The sequence below is a fragment of the Maniola hyperantus genome, chromosome 9, assembly GCF_902806685.2.
Source record: "Maniola hyperantus chromosome 9, iAphHyp1.2, whole genome shotgun sequence".
NCBI lineage: Eukaryota > Metazoa > Arthropoda > Insecta > Lepidoptera > Nymphalidae > Maniola > Maniola hyperantus.
In genome coordinates, this window is record NC_048544.1 from 14,159,198 (window position 1) to 14,184,009 (window position 24,812).

Consider the following 24,812-nt stretch of genomic DNA (forward strand, 5'->3'; position numbering starts at 1 on the left):
CGTCTTTGCTAGCGTTCTGGTTACATCCTGTATATACTTAGTAAAAAAAAAGATTGAGTGCCGTGGTAGAAATTCGGTCAGGAAAACACGCTGATTAATATTGGTGTATTAAAAGCTGTGATAGCCTAGTGGTTAGGACGTCCGCCTTCTAATCGGAGGTCGGGAGTTCGATCCCGGGGACGCACCTCTAACTTTTCAGAGTTATGTGCGTTTTAAGTAATTAAATATCACTTGCTTTAACGGCGAAGGAAAAAATCATGAGGAAACCTGCATGCCTGAGAGTTCTCCATAATGTTCTCAAAGGTGTGTGAAGTCTACCAATCCGCACATGGCCAGCATGGTAGACTATGGCCAAAACCCTTTTTTTTTATTATACATATATTGCGAATCTGGGTAAACAGTGGAGATGTTACAAAAACAAGAAGATACAGCCCTTCCCACTCTGAGAGGAGACCCGTGCTTTGTAGTTAGCCAGTGATGGGTTGATCATGATGATGATGATGAGTATGTACTTCCAGGCGCCGGTGATCTTCGAAGGGCCGATGAAGCGCACCAAGTTTATGGAGGGAGGGAAGAAGAGTAAGAAGAACTGGACCGACTGCTACATGATCCTCACGCCTACCAAGCTGGTGTTCTACAAGGATCAGCGGAGCTACGACGCGACCGTATGTACAACAGTACATAAACTTTTACGAAGTGCTTTTGAACAGTTATAATTTTTAAAAAACCCGGCCAAGTGCGAGTCATGCTCGCGTTCCGTACTTCTGTCGTATTTTTTCGACATTATGCACGATAAATCAAAAACTATTAGGTATGCCTAAAAATATAAAAATCAGGCACGTCCTTCGCACTCGCCAATAGTTTCGTCACGAAAGTTTATATGGGTTAAACTTCCTTACAAACGCTTCCTGAAAGAGTAATGCTTAAAGTTCTCTTGTGCTACCTAGTAAGCTAATGATATTGATTCTGAGCACAACTGCATTATTTTCTTATTAACGTGATATGAATTGGTCAGAGACAGTTTGACAGTTTCAATTCAGAGCTGTCAAACCTCGTGACTAGACGTAGCGTGCACTAAAATTTAGATTCTTTAAATGTAAAATTCATGTTCTGTCCTTTTTTAGCAATATTAAAAAGACAAGAGAATCTGCGCCAATGTTCACATAAATGCCCGTCTTTTGCAGAGATTACCCAAACCAAACAACACGCCGCCGAGTCCAACGGCGCCGCGTGCTGAGCTGGAACTACCGCTCCTTAACGCGCACGTTGTGCAGTGCATACAGCAACACACTAGAAGGTGAGTCATTCCCTCTTAATACTCCTATACATCTACTACTACAAGCACGCTGGACTTGCTGTTGTCGCCCTGTTTTCGCAGCAACTTCTCTTCTCTACGTCTACATAGTACAAAATAAAGTCGCTTCCCGCTGTCTGTATGTATGAACGCGTAAATCTTTTAAACTACGCAGCGGATTTTAGTGCGGTTTTCACCAACAGATAGAGTAATTCAAGAGGAAGGTTTATAGGTATATAGTTAAGTCTCAAAAAATTAGAGATCCTAGAGAAATAGATATAAAGTGATTTATATTTGAAAATATTGAGCTTGCTGCGCTCGCGCTTTTATTTTGCATTCCATGCCGTTTGCCCCGGTACCCCGTCAAGTCAGGCAATCCGCAATGGTACTGATTCTGAGCACACCAAAATTTTAGAGTATTCGCATCCTCTTCTTACTAACGTAATATGAAAAGGACAGGCACAGTTTTTACAGTTTTAAATTTAATTTAGAGTTGTCAAACCTCGTGACTTGGACTTCGCCAGTCGCGAGCCTATTGTTTAAATTTTTTTTTTAAAGAATATTAGCCATGTTAAATGACTAATATTCCCCTTTCCTCTCCAACTAAGCGTCAGGCTTGTGCTAGGAGTAGGTACGATAATAGTGCAACGGGCGGGGTTTGAACCGTCGACCTTTCGGTTTTCAGTCCACTCCTTTACCGGTTGAGCTATTGAGGCTTTTTTAAGAAGAGAATCGGCGCTAGTATTTTTTTCTCATGAGAGAATTCGGTTAAAAATTTACCCAGAGCGAGAATATGAATTGAAACTCATAAATCAAGTGCCACTTATGGTAAGTCAAGATTCTACCACCGCCGACCGGTTCGGAATGAAGATTCTACTGAGACGAGCCACAATCAATGAACTTTAACTTCTACAACCGCGCGTAAAGTTTTTTTTAAAAGAATATTAGCCAATGATGATGACTAATATTCCACTTTCCCCTCCAACTAAGCGTCAAGCTTGTGCTATTTGTAGGTACGACAATAGTGCAACGGGTGGTTTGAACCGGCGACCTTTCGGTTTTCAGTCCGCTCCTCTAACCGTTGAGCTATTGAGGCTTGATGTAACACTGGCACCGATTCTAAGCACAACCTAATTTAAGAGTATTCGCACCCTCTTCTTACTATTGTAATATGAAAAGGACAGAAGCAGTTTGACATTTCTAAATTTAGATTTTTAGATGGTAAAACCCGTGATTTTAGCACGCACTCGCGAACCTACTGTTTAAATTTGTATTGTGCACTAAAATTAAGAGTCTTTAAATGTGAAAGTCATGTTCCGTTCCTTTTTTAGCATTAGTAAAAAGAAAAGGATGCAGATACTTTAAATTTAGTTTAGAGAGAGACTAGAGAATCGGGGCCACTGTTTATAAAATGATTTGTGTTCGCCGACAGGTTCATGCGTTCTCTGTTGCTGACGGTGGAGCACGACCAATACTTGCTTCAGGACTTCACGGAAGAAGGTGCCATACGACTGCTGAAATGCATACAGAATGTCATATACAAACTTGTGAGTACTAAGTTATGATCTTTAAAATTTTTATTTATTTTTATTTTTATTTTATAGACTTAATGAAAAGTGAACATCTTAGAGCCCTTGCCCACGGCGACTTTTTGTAGCGATACAGTAGCGATGCTGTCGCGCGTCCGCATCGATACAGTCGCGAAGCGGTCGCTAGCTGTGTGCCCTCGCCCACGGTCTCAGATTCAGTCGCGATGCAAACGCGATATTGTCGCGCTTCTGTGTCGATGCAAACGAGAAAAAATGTTGCACTGATGCTCGGTTCTCTATTCACGCGCCACCCTCCCTCCGTTCTTCCCCCGATGTCATCCGACAAAGTCGCGCGTTTGCATCGATACAGTCGCGATGCAGTAGCACGTTGCAAATGCGACTAACACGCGTTAGTAGTGATGCTGGCGTGCGTTTAGTAAACGCGCGACAGCATCGCTACAAAAAGTCGCCGTGGGCGAGGGCTCTTACACCACACTTTTAGACCAAAACACTAGAAAACACTGAGACTGGTGTTTGCAGTTTGCAGCCCAAATAGACCGTATAGTCTGTGCTCTAGGGCTGACAGAGATTATCGACCTTACATTTGCTTACACGATTTATAGATTTTTATTTAACTTATATCTATTTATTTCATTTTCTACTTAAATGTCCGTACCTTAAAGGAAAGGAAGATTTTTTTAGTACTGTAACGTATAATTAAATAATAATTTATCTTTTTACAGAAACTTTATTTTGCAAACATACATTAAAACAACAACAAAAAACTATATATAGTATATACATACAGAAAAACTTATCACTAAAAAATTTATATTTACAAAAAATATACGCCGTCCAAATGGTCATTTATGGGCATTGTGCCCAAAACATACATAGGTACCTACTTACTAATTTGTAAATTTTGAAAAAGTATTTTTTTTTAATTTGTCGTTTTTAAATTACCTACTTTATTAGTACCTATATACTTAGTACTTTATTAGTACGCAACAGGTTGAAATGGAAATCGGTGTATGAGGCGGGGGGACGCCCCGCACACCCGCACGTCACCCGCGCTCGCCCGCACCGGGTTAGCGCGGGGGCTGTGCGGGTGTACGGGGTGTTCCCTCCCCTAATGCCATCTCGACCTGTCGCATACTGTAGTTTCATAGTTTAAATAAATAAACAAATAAAATAAAAATCTTTTTTATTCGTATAAACTTTTACAAGCACTTACGAATAGTCGGATGCATCTCCCACTGGTTCGGAATGCCTTTCCTACCGAGAAGAATACTAAGTTAAGAATACTAATGTTTAAATAATGAACTGCAAGAAATATACTGTTAGGGAACACCTTAAACATTAAATACTACAATAACTCTTTGCAATTTACTAAATGGACAGAATACAGAAAATAAAGCTCTTAAAGCTTAAGTAAGATAGACCTTTTTGGTGTTCGTGGGTGTAACACAATAATTAATTTTTGTACTCAGGGTCCGCCGCCATTGGACGATCGGCCCAGCCCCTACCAGAGTAGCAACACAGACTTAGAAAGCCTCGGCCGAACACCGCCAGTGTCGCGGCACGCTACACGGAGCAAGCAAAAAGGTTGGTTCTACCCTCATTTTGCTTAAATACCTTGTTTTGTACATAATTCCAGAGGTCACAGAGTAAGTTTATCTTATCTGAATAACAAACCAACATTGAACTGAAAAGGACTTCCAAGAAATATGGGATTGAAATCAAGTATGGGCAAATGGCTATATTGCTAATTTTTTAATTCTTTACAAATACAAATACAAATACAAATTATTTCTTTGCTGATTGTAGGTTACATTTTATTATAAGTTGTCAATTTTGACCTCGATATTTTGGAATATGGGTTTGAAATAAACTATCGTAAAGTGTTTATTGATAAATTGAAAATATCGAAGTTTAGAAGGCATTTCTAGGTAGTTTGGTTTTGCATTTTTTCCATCATTTTTTTGTAGCTTTGGTTACGAAAATATTAATGTTTTCTACTTAAAAGAAACATTTTTAGGTTGTGTTTATAAAATGCCATGCTACAAGGTAAACAATTATATTTGGATATTTAGGACGTAGATTTTTATTAATATATTATACGTATTTATTGAAAGACTATACTTGTTTTTATCACTGACATCATCATTAATCATGCCTAATAACTTTAAGTTAGAAAATTAGATTTAAGTTAGAACGCGCTTCCCTAACTAGAAGGCGCCTATTTAAATAAATTTTAAATGTTTTATTCGACAACCTATACGGATAAAATAATACTAACTTATATTTTTAAGGATATCATTCGAATTTTGATATTATTGTAAAAATTAATTGCAAAAAAACAACATATCAAAACAATTAGGCTCAGAGTCAATTGATGAATAGCATTATATTGATCAAAATAAGTCTAAGAAATTATATGAATCAGTTTATACAATACTTATGCAAAAAACCATAGTTCATTTTGTTATATTACAAATATTTATTATACCTATTAATTGAAACATAGATGTAAATGAGCAAAGTTTTCCCGGTTTTGAGATATATCAATGACGAATTAGTTCCCGGTAAAATGGTCAGTTAATATTCTTGTTTTCCTCATTCAGTTACCTTCGAGAGCTCATAGCAATTGTATGAGTTATGGTCAACTAAAATTCAAAATTCCAACGGAAGTTATTGAGTTTTAGTGCCTTGCCATAAAAATTTAGTTAAAAACTAAAACTTTTTAGACTGTATTTTTTAAGTTGATAAAAATAGTTATAGGGGTAAAACGAAATAATTTAGTATTTATTTTTATTGAATTGGACTTGTTTTTTTGTGAAACGTCGAGATATAAAAGTGATAGAAAATGGAGCAAAGGGTTGAGTGTTAGGCAAGTGATGTTAACTTGTGGCTGCGTAAATGGATTCGGTCGTTTGGATTCCAGTAAGATAAATAGCATTTACTCAACACAAATATGATAAAAAAAATTGCATATACTTACACAAAATTTACACAATGCCGTGCGACCGTATTTTTAAATTTTCTATGTGATATGATAATTAATGTTTTTTTTTCAAAAACCGAAATTTCTTACATCTTTATGCGATCAAAATTTTGTTTATATTATACTTAAATTCATTTTTTGGGTTCTGTATCTGTACCCGAAGGGTGCCGCTGTCTGTCTGTCAACGGGTTGCATCTTGTGAACTGTAATTAAATAGAGAGTTGAATTTTGTACAAAATGTATTACTATTGTAATTGATGAAAATTAAAAAAAAAAGTTCTATTTCTTATATGATGGTACGGAACCTTTCGTGTGCGAGTACGACTCGCACTTGACCAATTCTTTGAGATTGATTAAAACAATTTGACGTATACTTTGTAGCTATACCTACCTAGTGGTGGTACGATCGAACTTGTGAAGTTTATGCCATTAATTGCTATTATCGATAAGTGATTGATATTCACATGCATGGTTTTGTCTCTTATCTGATAACACGGTTTATTGATATAATTTTGATTAGCATTTAGTAATATAGCAACCTTCGATAAGCGTACCGAATTAAGTGTACCAAATATATTGATTTTATTGGACCATCTGGAACTTACGTAGTGTCATCTATTAGTTAAAATTCGAAGTACTTTTCTAAGTATTTATTCATATACGAAACTAGTGACAACTAGGTAGTCGTCGAATTTAGAAAAAATACCTACACTAGTAATTACTAATTAGTGAAAGTGTACGTACGTATATTTAGGAAAAGTGTATAAAAAATTAAAAGTGCTTTAAGATACTTGTTTTTCTATCAAACATATTATTTTTAATAGTAATCTCTTCAAAAAGCTGTAAAGCATGCAGAAATTGTAATTTTGTTTAACGATATGACAATGTGAATTGACCAAAAAAAATTGAGTGTGACAAAGACCTAGGTACTTAGTTAAAATGAAATCAGTGGTGCAATGTGAAATGGATTTTGATACAAGTTATAAAATTCAATACGTATATTATGAAGAGCAAAAGAAGTCCAACGGAGAAGAATCACTCTTCCTCACCTTCGAAACTGAGAAACTTTTTTGGATCCCAACATTTCACTTTCATTAAACGTATGAGAAATACAAATTATAATATGATTTTTTATTAATGCTATTAAAAATAGAATAATCTAAACGTCTACCTGTTAAAATTTTTTCAATTTTGATCGCTTAAATTGAATTGTACAGCAATCACAAAATAAATAAATAATAATTTATCTGCAAGAATGTTGGTACAAAAAAAGATGGAAGTACCTATACAATATTGGAGCCCATAACATTCATTCGACTAAATTAATAGGTAGTGTAAAATATTATTTAAAAGTTAAATCTTCTTTTAAAAAAAATTAAGAGATGTTTTATGAGCTACTGCCTGAAAGTCTTTTTGACTATTGCATTTTTTAGTCAGAGAAAAAAAATTATTTTTAATAAACTTCTTATTATTACGTTATTTAATAAAAGTGATCTCTATCTCATCGATAAGATAGGTATTATGTTATATACACCACCATCCACCCACCAACCACAGCCATCCACCGCATTGCGTCAAAAATCGTGAATCTTGAATTATTGTTTCCAGTTTTAATTTTTGTTATTTAGGAACTTGGCGGTTTTTATCGTGCCTGCTATTTGAGTAAGAAGCAAAATTGGAGAGCGATTTTATTCCAAAAAATTAAATTTGTAGGTACGTATGTAGACATGAAATAAAATCGCTGAAACAATACCAGCAGACTGTTATCTATTGGTATCATTTCATTGATACCGCATAGATATCCTAAAATTTTATCTAGAAGAAGTATCACTACAATACGACTTAAATCTTAAGGAAACCCGTAACTGCGAGACACAAACTTTGAAAGATTTAATTTTTATACCAATTTTTTAAATTAATCAAACAAAAATGGTAACATTGTATCAAAAATTAACCGGATAAAGTGATTAAATGTAAAAGGCTCATCAAAATCTTAAGGTAAAAAAGTTTTAGTTGTTACAGATTCGAAATTGTGTATGTCTGAGTCACAGCCTAACAAATATTTGTGTTTCTATTATAAAATGAATGTTTCACACTATTTTATCGAAATAGAGTTCGTGGTTTTTCATCGAATTGTCATATCATATTTCCAAAACATGGTGTGAGGGTCATGGGTATCTATTCTTATTAAAATTAAACGTTTTGCTTTAAAATTCATTTCGTTTTATTTCGTTTATTGCCAGTTATAGTGAATAACACTTTATAGCTTTTACTTTGAGAATAACACTTTATACTTTTCAACTTTGATTTTGAGTGTTCTGTCCTTCTCAGTTTATTTCTTCATTATTCAAACTTTTTTTTATATATTTGGATACCTACCTTATTTTATCTTTTATAGGGGTTATTTGTACTTACTTTACTTTATAATACAGTCAAATTTTATTTTTAAGTGAGTATGCTCATTGCCACATTATCCTTTTGTGAATGAACATTCTGAATCCAACGTTATTAGGTATCTCAATTATTATTCAATGTGGGAAACGACTTTAAATCTATGTATAACTTTGCGTATTTTATTAAGTTAGGATTAAAATACTATTACACGATTAATAAGGTTTGACTGTACATTTATCTTTAACGCCTGTCGCTTTTCCTATCTCTAAGATGTTTAGTGTTGTGCTAATTTTTTCCGTAATTGTTTTCTTGTAATGTCCATTTCAGCTGGCGGTAGTAGCAACGAAGATTTAAGTGATTCAACCGAAGTTTCCATACAGAGGTCGCACGTTAGAAGTAGGCTTAGAAAATTCTTCGCAAAACGCCCCGCCATGGACGTGCTAGTGAAGAAAGGAATCTATAAAGGTTCGGCTATCAATACTTATACTTGGAAGAGCTTGCAACAACAAAATACCTATGAGTTTGTAGAATATTAGGTACCCCACTTTAATCTATTGCACCTTTTGAGTGGAGAGTATTAATTTTTCTCAGCTTCTAAATTAGATTCTGCTTATTTTAATTTGACGGGATTTACATTAAGATTGCTCGGGTGTTATCAAAAATTTATTAAAAAAAATATGAACCATAAATGTACAGTCGCACTGTATTGGTATTATATTAAAAAGAGTGATTAAAGTTCTTTAATTTATGTGTAATTTAAAGAACTTGGCGCTTCACTACCGTGTACCCTTATTTTTTAACATTTAAGCTTTTGCAGGTTTAATTTGAAATGTGAAATATGATTCTATGAATACCTACTTGTGTATTGCTTATATATTTTATTAGGATACTTTTAAAATTTAGCAATACAGATTTTATAATTTATTTAGACATTGCTGTGATTTTGTAGCTTTTAATAAAGTTATCAATTGCATGGTTTTTTTTTTCAAAATTTTTAAATTTTATGATTATTATTTTTCAATTGGTGAATGTTGGTTAAAATTAACACGATTTTTATCTTAGCTTAAAAAGATGTGATTTTGGTATGGATTTCAGTTTTTGGAATTTTTGGAATGTTAACAAATTTTTATTCGAAATTTTGGAGTTAAGTAAGGAGTGTTAGTAAAGTGGGTGAGTATTGTAAATATATTGATGAGCTATATATTAGTTTATATTAGGTTAATGAGCTTGTGTTTTTTTTTCATTGATTCTGTGTAGAATAGAAGTAGTGCAATTTATGTAGTTGGTGTTTTATTTAATTTACGAAACCTGGTTATTCCCGGAACGGTGGATGGTTGTTTTTTTTAAATTTAACATTTAGGAAATAGAATGGTTTTGGCATTTTTTGATAACTTTTTACGGTTTGAGTAAAATAATTTTAATGACATTCAATCATATTTTAAATATTTTCTGAACTGCTCTAGCTGTAAATTTTACAACTGTTCTTTCTATTTAGATTTTATCAAAGTTTTCATAGGTATAAGGTAGTAGGAACCTAACTATTTATCCTAACACCGGGAAATGAACATTTCACTTGTGAAAAGAGTATTTGACGTGATTTTTCGTCAAATTCACGTGACCTGCCCCCCGATTGTGTAAGAATAACCATTTCATCGCTATCGCAATCGTCAAGAAATTCTGCTCTTTGATTGGTTGATTCGCTGTTTACACTTTTTCACAGCCAATCGAAGGGCAGAATTTCTTGACGATTGCGATAGCCATGAAATGGTTATTCTTACACAATTGGGGAGCGGATGGGTATTTCTGACGTCATTATGACGTATATGCCATGAAAATAGGTCATACCTACTTACGTCAGAATTTATTAAACGTACGTTTCGTACTTACCTACCTCTGATTATTATTATGTTTTTACTGGTTTTGTAGTTCATGTACCTACGTAATTGGTATTTTGAGAAGGAAAACGTGGTAAAGAAATCTATAGTAAATATAACAGAAATTCTGGAATTTGAAAAATTTCACTGAACTGGCTAATAACTTTGTACTATATGTAAATCCTATTTTTTAAATTTTTATACTGGATAGCTATTTTTAAGTTTAAAAATATATGAAAGAAGGCTTGAAATATTTCATGGTTACATTACAGATGAGCCCGTATTTGGTCGCAAGCTGGAGGAGGTGTGTCCGGCGTCGAGTCCGCGCGTGCCGGACTTCGTCAAGGCTTGTGTGAAGGAGATCGAGAGCAGCGAAGAGAACTTGAGCACTGATGGCTTGTACCGAGCCAGTGGCAACCTCAGCCAGGTTCAGAAGATACGATTAGAGGTGAGGACTACAGTGAAAAACCGTCTGTCTTCAGAACTAAAGTAACCAACATAGCTCAACGGGTTGCGAAGCTGAAGTAGCAACGTCCCAAGTTAACCAACCCAACGCTAGTTGGAAGACCCCCACTAGGTGAACAGACGACATCAGAATCGCAGGAAGCTGCAGGCAGCTCAAGACCGTGGTGTGTGGAAATCCATACAATAGACCTATGTCCAAAAGAGGACGTTCATCGGTTGGTAATGATGACGATGAATTAGTCTGTCTACGTAAGAAATACTGCAATACTCTGCAGTAAAGTCTCTTTTTGTATCATTTATTGAAGCCAGATTTAGGTCATAAACAAGAAAAATTGAAAGCACTATTGACGGCAAGCTTTGTTAGATTCACTTCTCGCAGGGCTTTTGTGTCTGATATGTATACTGATAATGGCAAACATTTCTGGGGTGCCAAGTGACATTTCACTTAAGTCTTTATATTTTTAAGATGAATTAATCATTATTATCAACCCATCGCTGACTCGCTACTGATCACTGAGAAAGGTTTGGCCACAGTCCACCGCGCTGGACAAGTGCGGATTGGCAGATTCAACATGAATCAATAAAACAATTATATTTTTCAGATCGATCAGAACAACCTGTCAGTGATCGAGAACAACACAGACATCCACGTACTAACAGGCTCCTTAAAGCTGTTCTTCAGGGAACTGAAAGAGCCTCTCATCCCCTGCACCTTATTTGACAGGATTCTTGCAGCTTGTTGTAAGTTAACTTATATTAATACTCTACAACTAGGTTTAACTTAAAATATGCTTTATTAAAGCAGACGTTTAAGTGCTTTTTGGAATCATCATATTATTATCTTCTGTTTATTGTGGCTCTGTTGTTCGTGATGCAAATAGGTACAGTACGCGGCCGGAAGTAATGTACATCGGCCTTTAGAATGACATTTCGGCTTTGTAGAGCGTTGTCTCTGTCACTTGTACCTATATGACGTTTTATCAGTCTCTCTCTCTCTCTCTCAGACAGCGCTCTACAAATCTGGTATCTCCTTCCAAAGGTCGATGTACATTACTTTCGGCCGCGCACTGTACAGATGTTACCCTTTCAATGACAATATTACACTAGTTCAATAGTTTCAATAGTCCTGAATAGTTTTTTCAGTCTATGTATCTAATAAAATGTTCCTATTTTCTACATTATAATCTTTAAATCTATTTGAAGTGTTAATCTCACGACCAGTTTTCATGTTATCCTGGAAAGGAGAACTTATTTTTTTTAAATAGTAGCATCTTGTCGTGTCGTTTTATTTATTTTTCCTTCTAAATATTTTCGTTTTAATTTTCAGCAATAAAGCCTAGGGATGCCAGGGTGAAAGAGTTCCAGAGCATCATACAAGCGTTACCACAGTGCAACAGGGATACACTCAAATTTTTGCTAGAGCACCTTTTGAAGTAAGTGAAATACTATAATCATCAATACCTAGCTGTCTATATATATCTATTATATAACTATTCAGTTCTAGTTTAGTAGCTAAAATGCGATTGAAGGTCCAGACATATTATATATGCACTGTAATAATTGCAAATGTATAAACTTAATAGAGTTGGGCCTAAAATACCTCCTTGGTAAACACCTAAATAGTTCAAAATATTCTTTTATCGTATCAAAAAACTTGAAGAGTGAATGGTGACGCAGTAATGTGACGGTACGGTGATGCCTATATAAGAAATAAGTGGTATTTGGGCTTTCAATATACATAAACGATTACGGTTGTAAAGCTGTAGTCGTCTACCTGACTACCTCCCTTGGCAAATGATTTGATTCTTCATGGTATTAGTAGAGTTGATGATAATATTGTAATTTTTTATGAAAAAATCTATTGTCTTTCCGTAATAAAGCACTGCGCCGGAACGTATTAAAATAGTAACACAAAAACTATGATTAATACTGGGAAAATGGTATAAAGAAGAAGTACTTACCTAAGTTGAGCCTTAATAGCTCAACGGTTAAAGTTGCGGACTGAAATCCGAAAGGTTGCCGGTTCAAACCCCACCCGTTGCATTATTGTCGACGCCTACTCCTAGCATAAGCTTCACGCTTAGTTGGAGAGGAAAGGGGAATGTTAGTCAAGGATGGCCCTTGACTGGCCCATGGCTAATATTCATTAAAAAAAATCTATGATTGTTTCGTTTTCCAGAGTCACACAATACAGCGAACGGAACAGGATGCACACCGCCAACCTGGCAATAGTCTTCGGCCCCACGCTGCTATGGGCCCCCGAAGAGCAGAAGCACAACATAGCCATCGACTATATACAGCAAAACAACGTTGTCGACATACTACTTAACGAATTCAAAGATATATTCGTAGAAGAGACCAAGGGCAAGAAAAAGGCGTGATTCGGACTTAAAAGATGAGTTTAGACTGTAAAATATCCTAAAAACTTTATGAACGGGCAAGTTTTCCGGCAATTTCTAGATGCTATATGGGAAGTGGCTGGCTAGACAATTGTCATACTAAGGCGCCATCTCCACGGACGAGAGAATCGCGGCGATAGTCTCGCCGTGTGACAAAATTCGATACAAACTATCGCTGCGATAGTATCGCCCGGTGGAGATAGGCCCATAGAGTTTGTATCGAATTTTGTGACACGGCGAGACTATCGCCGCGATTCTCTCGTCCGTGGAGATGGCCCCTAAGGCGCCACCTCCACGGGCGAGGGAATCACGAGTCAGACCTACTATCGTCGGCGATAGTATCGCCGTGTGGAGATAGGTCTATAATAGTTGTATTGAATTTGATGGCATGGCGAGGCTATCGTCGCGATTCTCTTCCGTGGAGATGGCGCCTTAGTGATGAGTGAACCGAACTCATCGGTTTCTTTATAACTGTCGGGCTTGTAGCATTGCTACCTCTCTCTTTCATACGCACGAGCTCACTCAGGCTAACCATCCCTTTCACACACGCGAGAACGGCCGCTCGCGCCGATGGGCTGATCGGCCGTTCTCGCGAGTGTGAAAGGGATGGGTAACCTGAGTGAGCCCGCGCATATGAGAGAGAGAGGTAGCAATGCTACAGGCTATAGTCAAGTCAGAAATATTAACACCAATGGTTGTAGTCCGTTTTCGAGCCACATCCAAAGAAATTATTATTGTCTATGGTCATATCTTATTCGAACAGATTATAATAGTAGCTTCCATTTCTTAATTCTATTAGTTACAAAAGACGTATAGTTTTCACGATTGGTGCAATGCAATCAAAATAATCACGAAATGCCTGGATGTATGATCTCTTATACTTACCTAATGTTTAAAAGACATATTATTGTATTAACTATAGTTATAATGAAGTGTCTATTAAAGCTAACTTGACGGCATAATAAAAATTGTAAAGTTGTATGTGCGGTGCAACAACGTCATAAGTGCAAAAACCTTCTTAAAAAAGCGATATTGTTATTTTAAAAAAAGAACTCAAAAAAGCTGACCGTTATTATAATAATTGGCTCTGGTTAAAAATTGATTTGAATCCAAGCTTGATTCTCTAGTCAATATTGAAACCGTAATTGTAAATTGTTTTATCTATTCTCTGAGCTGGAGAATAGTTTTTGAGTTGTGACATTATTATTTAATGTGTAGCTCTACACAATAACTAATAATGTCACAACTCAAAAAGTTACAGGTTGAAAACACTTTTAATACAAAAACTTTCAAGTTCGCAGTTACAATTTGTGTCTAGTAGTGTATAAAGGCACTAATTTTAGTATCATTGATTGTATTTACAATTATGACGTTATTGCACAAGACAAGCGAATAATGCAAACTTCCGTTTGTTACTCGTCCAGAAATATATCGATTTTATATGTATGTGTTGTGATTGTAAGCAATATTGATATGGAAAGACTGCACGAGGCTCTAGGGGTAATATTATAATATATTTAAATGAATATTATAAATAGAAGAATAAAATTATATTTACGAGTAGTTCTAATAAATGTCGCTAAAAACATTTTGATTGACGTAAGGGACCATGATTTTTGTAGCAAAAAATCTTATGACTAAAAATATTGGGCATAAGTTTATAACTATCTGAATTATTTTTTTTAAAGAATTGGCGCTTACAATATCTATGAAACGCATACGTATTTCATTCCAATTGCTTTTAAAATTCTAAACATTTTTTTAGAGCTTGGCTCTTTGCACGACCGTGCACCCAGTTAAAAGCATAACTTTTCTTTAGGACAATGTAGCGCGTTCGTTATTTGCCGCTTTATATTTAACAATGTCTAAATACCTAGAAAGACTTAAAATGTCCCTTACGTCAAAAAATTCCAGTGTCGACGTAATATTTTCGTGTATTTATAAATAATAAAAAATATGAAAATTTAATCCCGATTTATATGAAACACCATTGTTTTGGGGCCAAATCTGTATATATTATCGAGTCCTACTGTATAGAGTAGGACCCTTGTCTAAGACGCTGAAATTGTAACCATGCGCCAAATTCTATTAGTGACGTTATTGACTGCCGTTAAATTAGTGTAAAGCCCAGAAAATTATAATATGATTTAATTTATGTTACTATTGTAACAAGCTTACTAGGGCCGGTATCAATCAAAGTAGAGATAGGCGAAGATGTATTTGTGTCTACAATTTGAATGTCTTAGTAAATAAGGGTCTAGGCTTTAAGCCAACTTATTTTTGTGCCTTAAGCGAGAAGGCCTTGTAAATAGTCATCATAGATGATTTATCAGTTTGTGATAATAAATATTTGTTGTTGTGTTCTTATAGTTTCTCGTTTTGTTTTAAGGTAACTTTGCAGTAACCGTTCAATACATTTTTGTCCCCAAATTTAGAGATATGCTATTATTTTAAGCATATTTTCGAAAATAAATCAAGTGAATAATAAAATTATTGATATTACATACTTACTTAATATTTCATAAGTTTGTCTACATGCATTTAAGGTACCTAGTACCTCTATGTATGTGAATTTGAAATAGAACTTAACACATTTGAATATCAACTTCGGCTACGCTTGTATAGATTTAAATTATATTTAGGGGCCTTTACTTTTATTAGGAGACTATTTATTGGTGAAAATTTGAATGTAATCAGTTATGACATTTTTGAGATAAATGCTTGTAAACTTATAAACGTTTCGGATTGACATTACTATGTACTGATTCTTTCTGAACAGTTGGACAGTTATAACCCGAAAAATTAGTGTATTTGATATTTGGGGACAGGAATGTATGAAATAGCTAGTGTGAAGTATAATCAATTTTTTTTCAAATTGCTTGCAAGTAAACATCTAGTCCTGTTTCTTTGTTACTGGACTGCTGTGAGTCGAAATATATCTTTTCGAAGGTAAAAATAAAACTTGTTGATTGTGTTATTGTATTAATCAACCTTAACTACTGCTATGATATTAATGTATCTACTTATTAGTGTGCATGGGGTTCTGCCAGTTGTATGGACGTGACATTATAATAATATAGTTTCACGAATTATAATCAGTTTGTTAAAACAATTGATAAATGCCACAGCCATGATTGCTGATATCAATTTTTTTTGATTCCGACAAACTAAATAAAAACAAATTAAAGTACCTATGTCTAACTATAATTTCAATCATAGATTTAAAGAGCTCTTACATGTAAATTTACTCATAGTTTAAACAAAATTATTCTATTGTATTTACTAAATATTTTCTATCGGCTAACTCTAAGAATATTGAGTCATAAGTGCATATTCGCATAAGTAACCCACTATTTTTTCGTTCTAATTTGCACTCAGAGAAATTTTCTATATGTTCCTTCTAATGTTCTCCTTCCAAAAGGAAGATCTTTTTCTTTCCTATTTTCGATAAGAATTTCACAATTGTTAAATAATTTTAAATACATATCAAAAATTGCGTAACCGGCAGGAATCTAACCTGCATCTTCTGGGTTCGCGCCCGATGTCTTGACCAACTCGGCCACGGTTTCGCTTACCGCCAGCAAAGATAATAATATATAATCTTTGCCGCCAGTGACGAAATTTGTGATACGTATGTTCTCTCAGTACTGAAGCGACTGTTTAATGCCATCTACCACCACCACCATTGTTTCTGATTCGGTGGGTACGAAAAGTTCTCCCTTTTGAAAGGAAATGCTTTTCAACCGACTTCCAAATAGGAGGTGGTCCTCAATTCAGTCTGTTTTTTTTAAAGAAAATCAAAAGGAATTCTGAAGTTTTTTAATATTTATGGTCCCAGGTTACGTCCGGCCTAATATTTTCTTTTTACCTTTAGACTTTAGATTAACTTCGCTACACAAATGTATCTATGACCCCAAACACACTAATAAATGTATTTTGGGTACACTAATGTATAACGTTGTTATAAGCTAGGAACCAAAGTTTTGTATTTCGGCTGATAGTTAACTAAACTATATGTCAGTGTATAGTACTTGTGTATAATTATTATAAAATAATAATAAATAATATTTTAACGCCAATAATGCTTGGAAATAGAGAAAAATGACACGAAATAAATATTAAAAATTACTTATTCAATTTTATATTGTTTTATTTGGGATTACCATGCTTTAGTAATAACTAGCTGATGCCCGCGGCTTCTTCCTTCGATTTTTTTAAATCCCGTTGGACCTTCATGCAATTCCTAATGGAGGTTTACATTGCAGAGATAGTGCAAAATACGTGGTTTTATAGTTCGATAAACCGATAGACGTCGGGGTCCCTCGCAGCGAAAAGGCCAGCGTTGGAAGGTGGACGGACGATATCAAACGACTCGCAGGGAGCCGCTGGATTCAGGCGGCACAACACCGTGACGTGTGGGAAATCTCTACTTACAAGGGATATATTATGTCCAGCAATGGATGTTGATAATAATGATGATGATGAATGTTTTGGGCTCTATATGCATAATAAGTTCTTCTTATATTATAATGTACCAATATCGTCCAGTTTTACTATACCTAACCTCGTTTAGGTTCGTTCCGTTTGCGGTGGAGACCCTGGGGCCATGGACTCTTAATGCTAAAAAAAATTTACGAGACATTTCACCACGATTAATAGTCTCATCTGGTGACAGAAGGGCTGGCACATTTTTTGCGCAACGGATCAGCCTGGCTGTCTAGCGCGGAATGCAGTCAGTATTCTTGTCATCATTCCACGTGTCTATGATTTGTATAGTAAGTAAATAGATAAGGATCTTTAAGTTTTAAATCTCTACCCACGACTTCGTCTGCGTGAATTTAGGTTTTTAAAAATCCCGTGGGAACTCTTTGATTATCCGGGATAAAAAGTAGCCTATGTCCTTCCCCGGGATGCAAGCTATATCTGTCAAAATCCAAATTTCGTCAAAATCGGTTGAACGTATGGGCCGTGAAAGCCTAGCAGACAGACAGACACACTTTCGCAAATTTATAATATTAGTATTGGATAAGTGTTACATTTTCGCGTAGAAGTTGGTGGGGTATGGTATACTAGTTACAGAGTATTTTATTGCCAATGAGGAGGTTTCCAGGCAACGTTCGAGAAAATTTTCATAGATGGCGCTGAATTTTACGACCACTAAAAATGAAAAAGTACCTATATCTATATGATCTATGCTTTAATGTTTAGGTCGTGTCAATCAATGACATAGATGAAGAGTGAGCTAGGCTAGCGTGCACTGCAATTTTCCTTACGTTTCTTCCCCACAAAATCTGTGAACTAGGTATAATAGAAGTAATTAATTAATTTCGCAAAACAAATACAAATTACAAATACAATACTTTAGTGGTGGAAGTTTTCAGCGCCATCTATGAAAATTTTCTCGAATATTGCCTGGAAACCTCCTCATTGTCTTCTTATTACTGAAAAACATACTTAGTAGGTACCTACTCGTATGTAAGCATCTAACTAAATTAATAACAGAGGTACCTAGCTCGCATCAGTTAATTCTCCTAATGGTATCCAGAGCTGGTTTCTAGTTACCTACGTCAATGCCAGACCACTCTATATAATGAGGGAAGTTTATTGGCTGAATGGGAGGAAATAAACACTTCTATATTTGGATCATTATAACCTCATTAATTTGTTTTAACGACCTTCCTATTTCTACCCAAGTATATGAGTTTTGCAAACATTTGTAGGGAAATCCCGCATCTTATTAAAGTTACAGTTCTTGCAATTCACGAAGGCGAGTGGACTTTACTTGTGGTTACGTCGGATACACAGGCATTGTGTAAGTGTGCGTGCATGTCGGACCAATGATTAGTCGCGAGCAAGCGCTCGCAAACGCACACATTCGTGTACCAACTTTATACCGATACGACTTAAACACAAGCATGGGTCACTCGCCTTCGTGAATTGCAAGTAGCTTCGTACCATCCATGGACAAAGGTATTCATTCACTGACAATATAATTTTGACCAATAATTGTGGTACAGAGTTAGCTTGGATACGTTAGTATAAGTCCCGAAAATTGCTAATGCACGTGGCCGCCATTTTAGTGACGTCAGCACTAGACTGAAGTTTCGAGCTGATGGTATATTTTTATTTCGGCTGACGTCAAAATGACGTCATTTCGATGTTAATAAGACGTGGTTCCAGCGCATAGCAATTTGCGGGACTTATAAGTTAGTAGTTAGTTAGGACAAGGAAAATAAAAAACTTTTTGTAATAAAACAAATTTAATCATGCCGGTATGGTGTATTTAATTTTAATGAACAGATTTTTACACGTGATTAGGTATTTCTTTCTGCTATTTTATTATATTATTTTACGCAGTCTTATTTTTTTTACTAAATTCTTTTCGGACAGTGTTTATATTATTATAATATCGAATATATTTAGGAATGTAAGTTTTACATATACCTATGCATTTATTCAAAATAATAATAAAGTTTTAGAAAACGCGAAATCAATAATAAGAATTTAAAACATATCAATTATTAAGACAAATACAATATAGAAAATATTAAAGTAACTAAAATCTAAATTAAAACTAAATTTAGGTAAATATAAAAAATCACAAATTATCTAGGTAGTAGGTATAACAACTTAATTTTAGTTCCTAAATAACACAACAATAGTAAATTTTCGGATATGCAAGGACTAAACCTCGTTTTAGTTTTTAATAATTAGTCTACAAACTTCTTTCAAATAGAAAAGCCGAAATACGAGGTAAACAGTGCGGTACATTGCATGTACCTATCGTGCTGGTTCACTTCAATAGCTGGCTTTTAAGTGAAAAAATAATTGCAAAAAAAAACAATAATTGAATACAGAATCACTAAACATAGTAAACTCTACAGCTGTTTTTTGGAGTCACCTTGGATACAGTAAGTTTCAAAAGCCGCTTATATTTAGTATAGATAGAGAGATTAGAGACACTAGCAGAAAAACTCAGAAAATTTCTTCTAAATCGGTTTTAAAAGATGGACCATCTTACGGACCGTTAGTAAAACAAAATTTTCTCAATAGATTTCTAGGTATCTACTTGCACTTAACTAAAATTTGGTTTAGTTCTCGAACGCTCGATTAGAAATATTATTACAGATAATATCAGAAATAATATTATAACAATAATAATTAATTTGTAGGCTAAATTATGTACAGGTTTTATGATTAGAAATATTTTATAACATAATAAAATAAAATCTACATACATTTGTTAAAATCCTATTCCAATAATAAAACACGAAGCTCGTTTTATATATTTATTATTAATGACGTAAATATATAAAAATGTGGAGATATGAACGAGAAACTATTTGGCTATAGCAGAATTTGTAGGTAGAAATATTTGTAATTAACACAATTAATTTTTAAAAAGTTGTGTGGAACTAAGTTTTATGACAAAATATCGATGTTTTCATTTGCATTCAATTTATCTAAATAAACGTAAATGTTCCTTTATTAATTCTGATTCGTACCTACTTATATTACTAATACGTTGTGTATAAAGCTGAAAAAAATATATATATCCTGGAAAATAATTATTTTGACGAAGGTATAAAAGCAACATATTTCTTTTATTATATAGTATTAATTCTATTTTTACAACAGCGTAAATAATATAACAAAAACTTCAGATGTACAAATATATAAAAGTGCATAAAACGTTCCAAAAATGTGTTTCAACAATCCATCTTTCATGTTTTAATACATTAGATTTCATATTATTTATATAAATCTTTGCAAAATAATTATTGCATCTACCCTAAAGTCATTCATTAGCTTTTTACATTTAGCAACACAATATTGAAAAGTCTATAAATTACTGTAGAAGCATATTTTTTCGCATATTTTAAAGCTCTAACTAAGTAAAATAAAAAATATAGCCGAGGGAGCCTATAATATTTATTACTCAAAATATTTTTTATAATGAAAAAATCTACGTTGCTTCATGTAAAAACTAAATAACACATACGTTTATATTAAAACTATGTTTTCTAAGCTCTATATTCGTTATCATTATAGTGTAGCATCACGATTTACAAACTTTATCAAATAAAATGCAACACAACTAAGTATATTTAATTAAAATAAAATTATCTACGTATCTACTTTCAAAAGAAAAATTGCAATTTTACAGCAATACAGTCAATTATTATTAAATGTGGTGTAGTATCAAATTAATTTTCTAAAAAATTATAAGCTGATTGATTTTTTAATTATTAATATTACAATTCATAAAAAAGATATGCTTATAATATTATCTACTTACTAAAGCACCTTTACAGAATAACATTATTATTTTGTATGATTATGTTTATTTTAGCCAGCGCGGCGAAATCAAAATAATAGTAGTAACTAAATATCAACTTGTCGAGACTAAAATAATTAATGCAATCTTTTCAAATTAGTAGGTGTATTCAGTTCAAAATATTATTTTGTTAATATTTTATTTCGTCATTTTTATAACAGTCGCCATACGTTTTGAAATTGTAACTTATGGTTTTATTTTATGGGATTAGGTTCCGTACCCGAAGGGTGCCAATGGGACCGTATTACCACAGATATTACTAAGAGTTCGCTGTCCGTCCGTCTGTCTGTCAGCGGGATGTATTTCATGAATCGCTATAATAAGTAGAGGGTTTAAATTTTTACAGAGTGTGTATTTCTATTGCCGCTATAACACCAGGTTATAAAAAATCAAAATGGCTGCCATATTTAAAAAGTACCTACATACGATGGTACTGAACCCTTCGCGTGCGAGTCCGACTCGCACTTGACCGGTTTTTTACGTACCGATAGACCTTTTTATCATTATAAAGTCAAGGCAATCAAACTTTCGTCCTTGAGCTTTGACACGCGACGCAGTAATAGAAAACGAATTCCAATCATTATGTACCTACCCGAAGTGGTTATAAAGCGACTTAATATTTATTTTTAGGATTCCGTATGTCAAAAGAAAAAACCCTTATAGGATCATTTCGTTGTCTGTCTGTCACATATGTCAAGATCGGTCAAGGGTATCAAAACTCCGTCAAGGGGAGAAAAAAGGGGGTACTTCCCGTTGATCATGAAGTTTGGCATGTAGCAAGTCTTAAGCAAAAGGGAAAAAATCCAAATGTCGTGAATTTGTGGTCACATTACAAAAAAATTAAAAGCGTTATTTCTTGTACGATGGTACGGAATCCTTCCTGTGTGAGTCCAATTCGCACTTGACCGATTTTTTTATTATAAAGATTACAGTACCTAAGTAGGTAACAGCTACCTAATACGGCTTGAACGGTTGCCCTTTCATAATTATTATATTTGGCACACATTGTATTAAAATAATATTATTCTGTAATGGTACGCAGAACAATCATATTAATGTACTTAAAGTACATGCCTACCATATATACGTGTCTACGAATAATAATATATAAAGCGGATCATGATAATTGATGACAATAAAAACTGCTCACAAACTAATAATTAGGAACATTTTAATATAAAACAAGAATCATTTATTACAAATTACTAAACCTAATAACATTGTTTTGTTATAAATCTTAAAAAGCACATTCGCAGTCTCTGGTATCACTAGGTACCGGATTATTAAATTTCACTACGCGTTTACGACTGCTAAATCTCATCCGACTCCGACCTAATAGAGTCGTAATTGGACGTTTTGCTTCGAAGCATTCTTAGGAAAGAACCAACTGCGAAAATTGTCCTTCTATGTCTATGAAATATACCCTGATACAAGGCCTCCCTGAGGGCCTTCCTGTCGTCTGCGATCACCGGCTGCGTGCTCAGAGTCACATCCGAATGTGCCCCGATCGACTTCTGATGCCGCAGACCCCCATGCTTCTTTTCCAAAGACTTCTGGTTCGGCAAACTCATCGTCGATTCTATCGAGGAATTCTTCGTCTTTCTCAAGTTCAGCATTTTCTTATTCGACGTTGTTTCCGATGACGAACGGACTGGAGCCAATTTGGATCTATGTAGAGGGTTATTGGAGTTCTCCGGGTGGACCACCAAGTCGACCGACTTCTGACTCACGGCACTCGACCGCGTAAGAGTTCTCTGGTGCGAACTTGTCGGCTCAACTTTTGGGACTCGTTCCTCCTTCGGCATCGGCTGCTCTGATTCTATAGCGATCATTCTGATCCGGATTTACCTAATAATAAACTTCGTTCCGATACTCAACAATAGATTCGGACAATACAGTCACATCATAGGCGGCCGCGCCTCATCAGGGCTCTCAATAGAGGGAACGGCGAGATGAATAACGACGTCGTTATTGTTAGGTTTACAGACTGCCGTGGCCTTCGCAACAATTGCTGACGTTATTGTCGGAACCTTCCCGTTGCATTCGATCCGAACCGTATTCAAATCCTGCGTCAGGCGATCGATGCTAGAACTGTCCTGCAGATGTCGATCATCGGACTTTGCACTCATAATCGGAGAGAGCCATTCCTTGTCGTCAACTTTTTCCACTTCAGGTGATAGAGCGAGGTCGTCACGAAAGGTCGGGGATACGCCCTCCCCGTTCACGTGCAAACTAATTAATCCAGCCAAATTAACACTAAAGTTGCTACGCGTCGACACAGCCCCACCCTCCGTCTGGGCCGCTTCGGCTATTATACGATCGGTGATAGTTTCGATCTCCTTCTGCAACGTCGGATCGTCCTCGTAAAACTCGGTGAGCTCTTGGAGATCTTCGAACCAATTGCTATCCAGTAAGCTCGAAGGGGATTTCTTGTTTAGGTCGGCCGCTTCTTGACGGTAGCGGTCGACGAGCTGCTGAACGGATTCCTCGTGCTGGCGGAACAGAGTGTGGTAGGCCTGGCTCACGGCACGCAGGGAGTAAGTGGAGCGAGGTCGCGGCAGCAGCGAGGCTGAGGGGGTGTGTGCCTCTACGTTGCCGCGCCACACGTGACGCCGAGCGCGTTCTCGGAGTATTGCATTAGAATTAAGAATCCTTTCAAAGTCCGACACTTGCTCGGCTTCGCTGATCTGCAACAGCAACTTGTTCTCCGTCTCCCTCCCACTCGCGGCGTAGCACAGCTTCCTCTCGTATGCCTGTTTAAGATTAGAATTAGTTCTATTATCGATTCTCTTCGAGCTACTTACACTACGCTTGGAGGTTGGATGCTTATAGTTATCTGCGTAAGTCATGGGTATCGATAACGTCTGAACTGAAACCGCGCATGGTACTTTCTCGACAGCTTTTCTTTTTAGTTCTTTCACGATTACGCTAGGTTGGGAATGTCGTTTAGTTTTAGCCGAAGGTTGCCTATGGACATAATGTTTATCAGAAAACCGCCGAACAGCATCAGCGCTACGGATACTTCGGCCATATTCGGATTTCGGGCGTTCTGCTAAGCAGACACTTTTGGCCCGTAAAGGGATTTCTGGTTTATGTTTTGTAGCCAGTTTGTTGAAGGTTTTGGGAAAGGAAGTTGGAGCCGTCGCGAGCGAGCAGCGGTTGAGATTAGACTGTCAGCAAATCATGCACTACTTTCTTCGAAAATTGTATGGAGTGAGCGTAAAAAGTAGGTAATTTATCGTGTAGCGTGCGGTGGTCGATCGATTGTATTCGTCGGTACGGGCCCCTGTCTCACACAGATCGGCATAAACTTCGCCAAATGTATTGCGGGGTCTTGTCGGGCTTACATCAGTTTACGATGTCACAAGTTTCAGTGAGACGTGAACTTTATGGTTTCTTTTTATCTAAAGCCCTGCCTTTGAAATAATATTTGAGTCACGACATGATTCAATCTGAGTTACAATAAAAAGTTTTTTTATTGTTTGTTTACACGGAGCATTTATTTGTTTGTTTTC

General features: G+C 35.5%; 3 protein-coding genes across 5 annotated transcripts in view; 1 reads left to right on the plus strand and 2 right to left on the minus strand.

Moving 5' to 3' along the window:
• Nucleotides 1–17,096, plus strand: part of LOC117985539 (rho GTPase-activating protein 9-like) — a 142,555-nt gene extending 125,459 nt beyond the window's left edge. For 2 of the 3 annotated variants that reach the window (XM_069500885.1, XM_034972287.2), the window contains exons 5-13: nt 519–665; nt 1,185–1,297; nt 2,727–2,841; nt 4,314–4,428; nt 8,549–8,686; nt 10,368–10,543; nt 11,163–11,301; nt 11,888–11,993; nt 12,740–17,096. In XM_069500885.1, the coding sequence (XP_069356986.1) occupies nt 519–665; nt 1,185–1,297; nt 2,727–2,841; nt 4,314–4,428; nt 8,549–8,686; nt 10,368–10,543; nt 11,163–11,301; nt 11,888–11,993; nt 12,740–12,941 (1,251 nt within the window). In that variant the 3' untranslated portion in view covers nt 12,942–17,096. The remainder of the gene's footprint in view (nt 1–518; nt 666–1,184; nt 1,298–2,726; nt 2,842–4,313; nt 4,429–8,548; nt 8,687–10,367; nt 10,544–11,162; nt 11,302–11,887; nt 11,994–12,739) is intronic. The other variant, XM_069500886.1, reaches the window with a different exon arrangement.
• Nucleotides 17,097–22,265: 5,169 nt separating this feature from the next.
• LOC117985553 (uncharacterized) lies at nt 22,266–23,129 on the minus strand. Its single transcript, XM_034972313.2, has one exon. It carries the CDS (start codon nt 23,127–23,129, stop codon nt 22,608–22,610), a length of 522 nt encoding a protein of 173 aa, XP_034828204.1. The 3' UTR covers nt 22,266–22,607.
• Nucleotides 23,130–23,195: 66 nt separating this feature from the next.
• Nucleotides 23,196–24,146, minus strand: LOC138402749 (uncharacterized). Its single transcript, XM_069500636.1, has one exon. The coding sequence runs from the start codon at nt 24,144–24,146 to the stop codon at nt 23,196–23,198; it is 951 nt and encodes a 316-aa protein (XP_069356737.1).
• Nucleotides 24,147–24,812: the final 666 nt, after the last annotated feature.

Bases quoted from the DNA above. Each gene is read 5' to 3' on its own strand.
- LOC117985553 (XM_034972313.2), bottom strand. From the start codon at position 23,129: ATGATCGCTATAGAATCAGAGCAGCCGATGCCGAAGGAGGAACGAGTC.
- LOC138402749 (XM_069500636.1), bottom strand. From the start codon at position 24,146: ATGACTTACGCAGATAACTATAAGCATCCAACCTCCAAGCGTAGTGTA.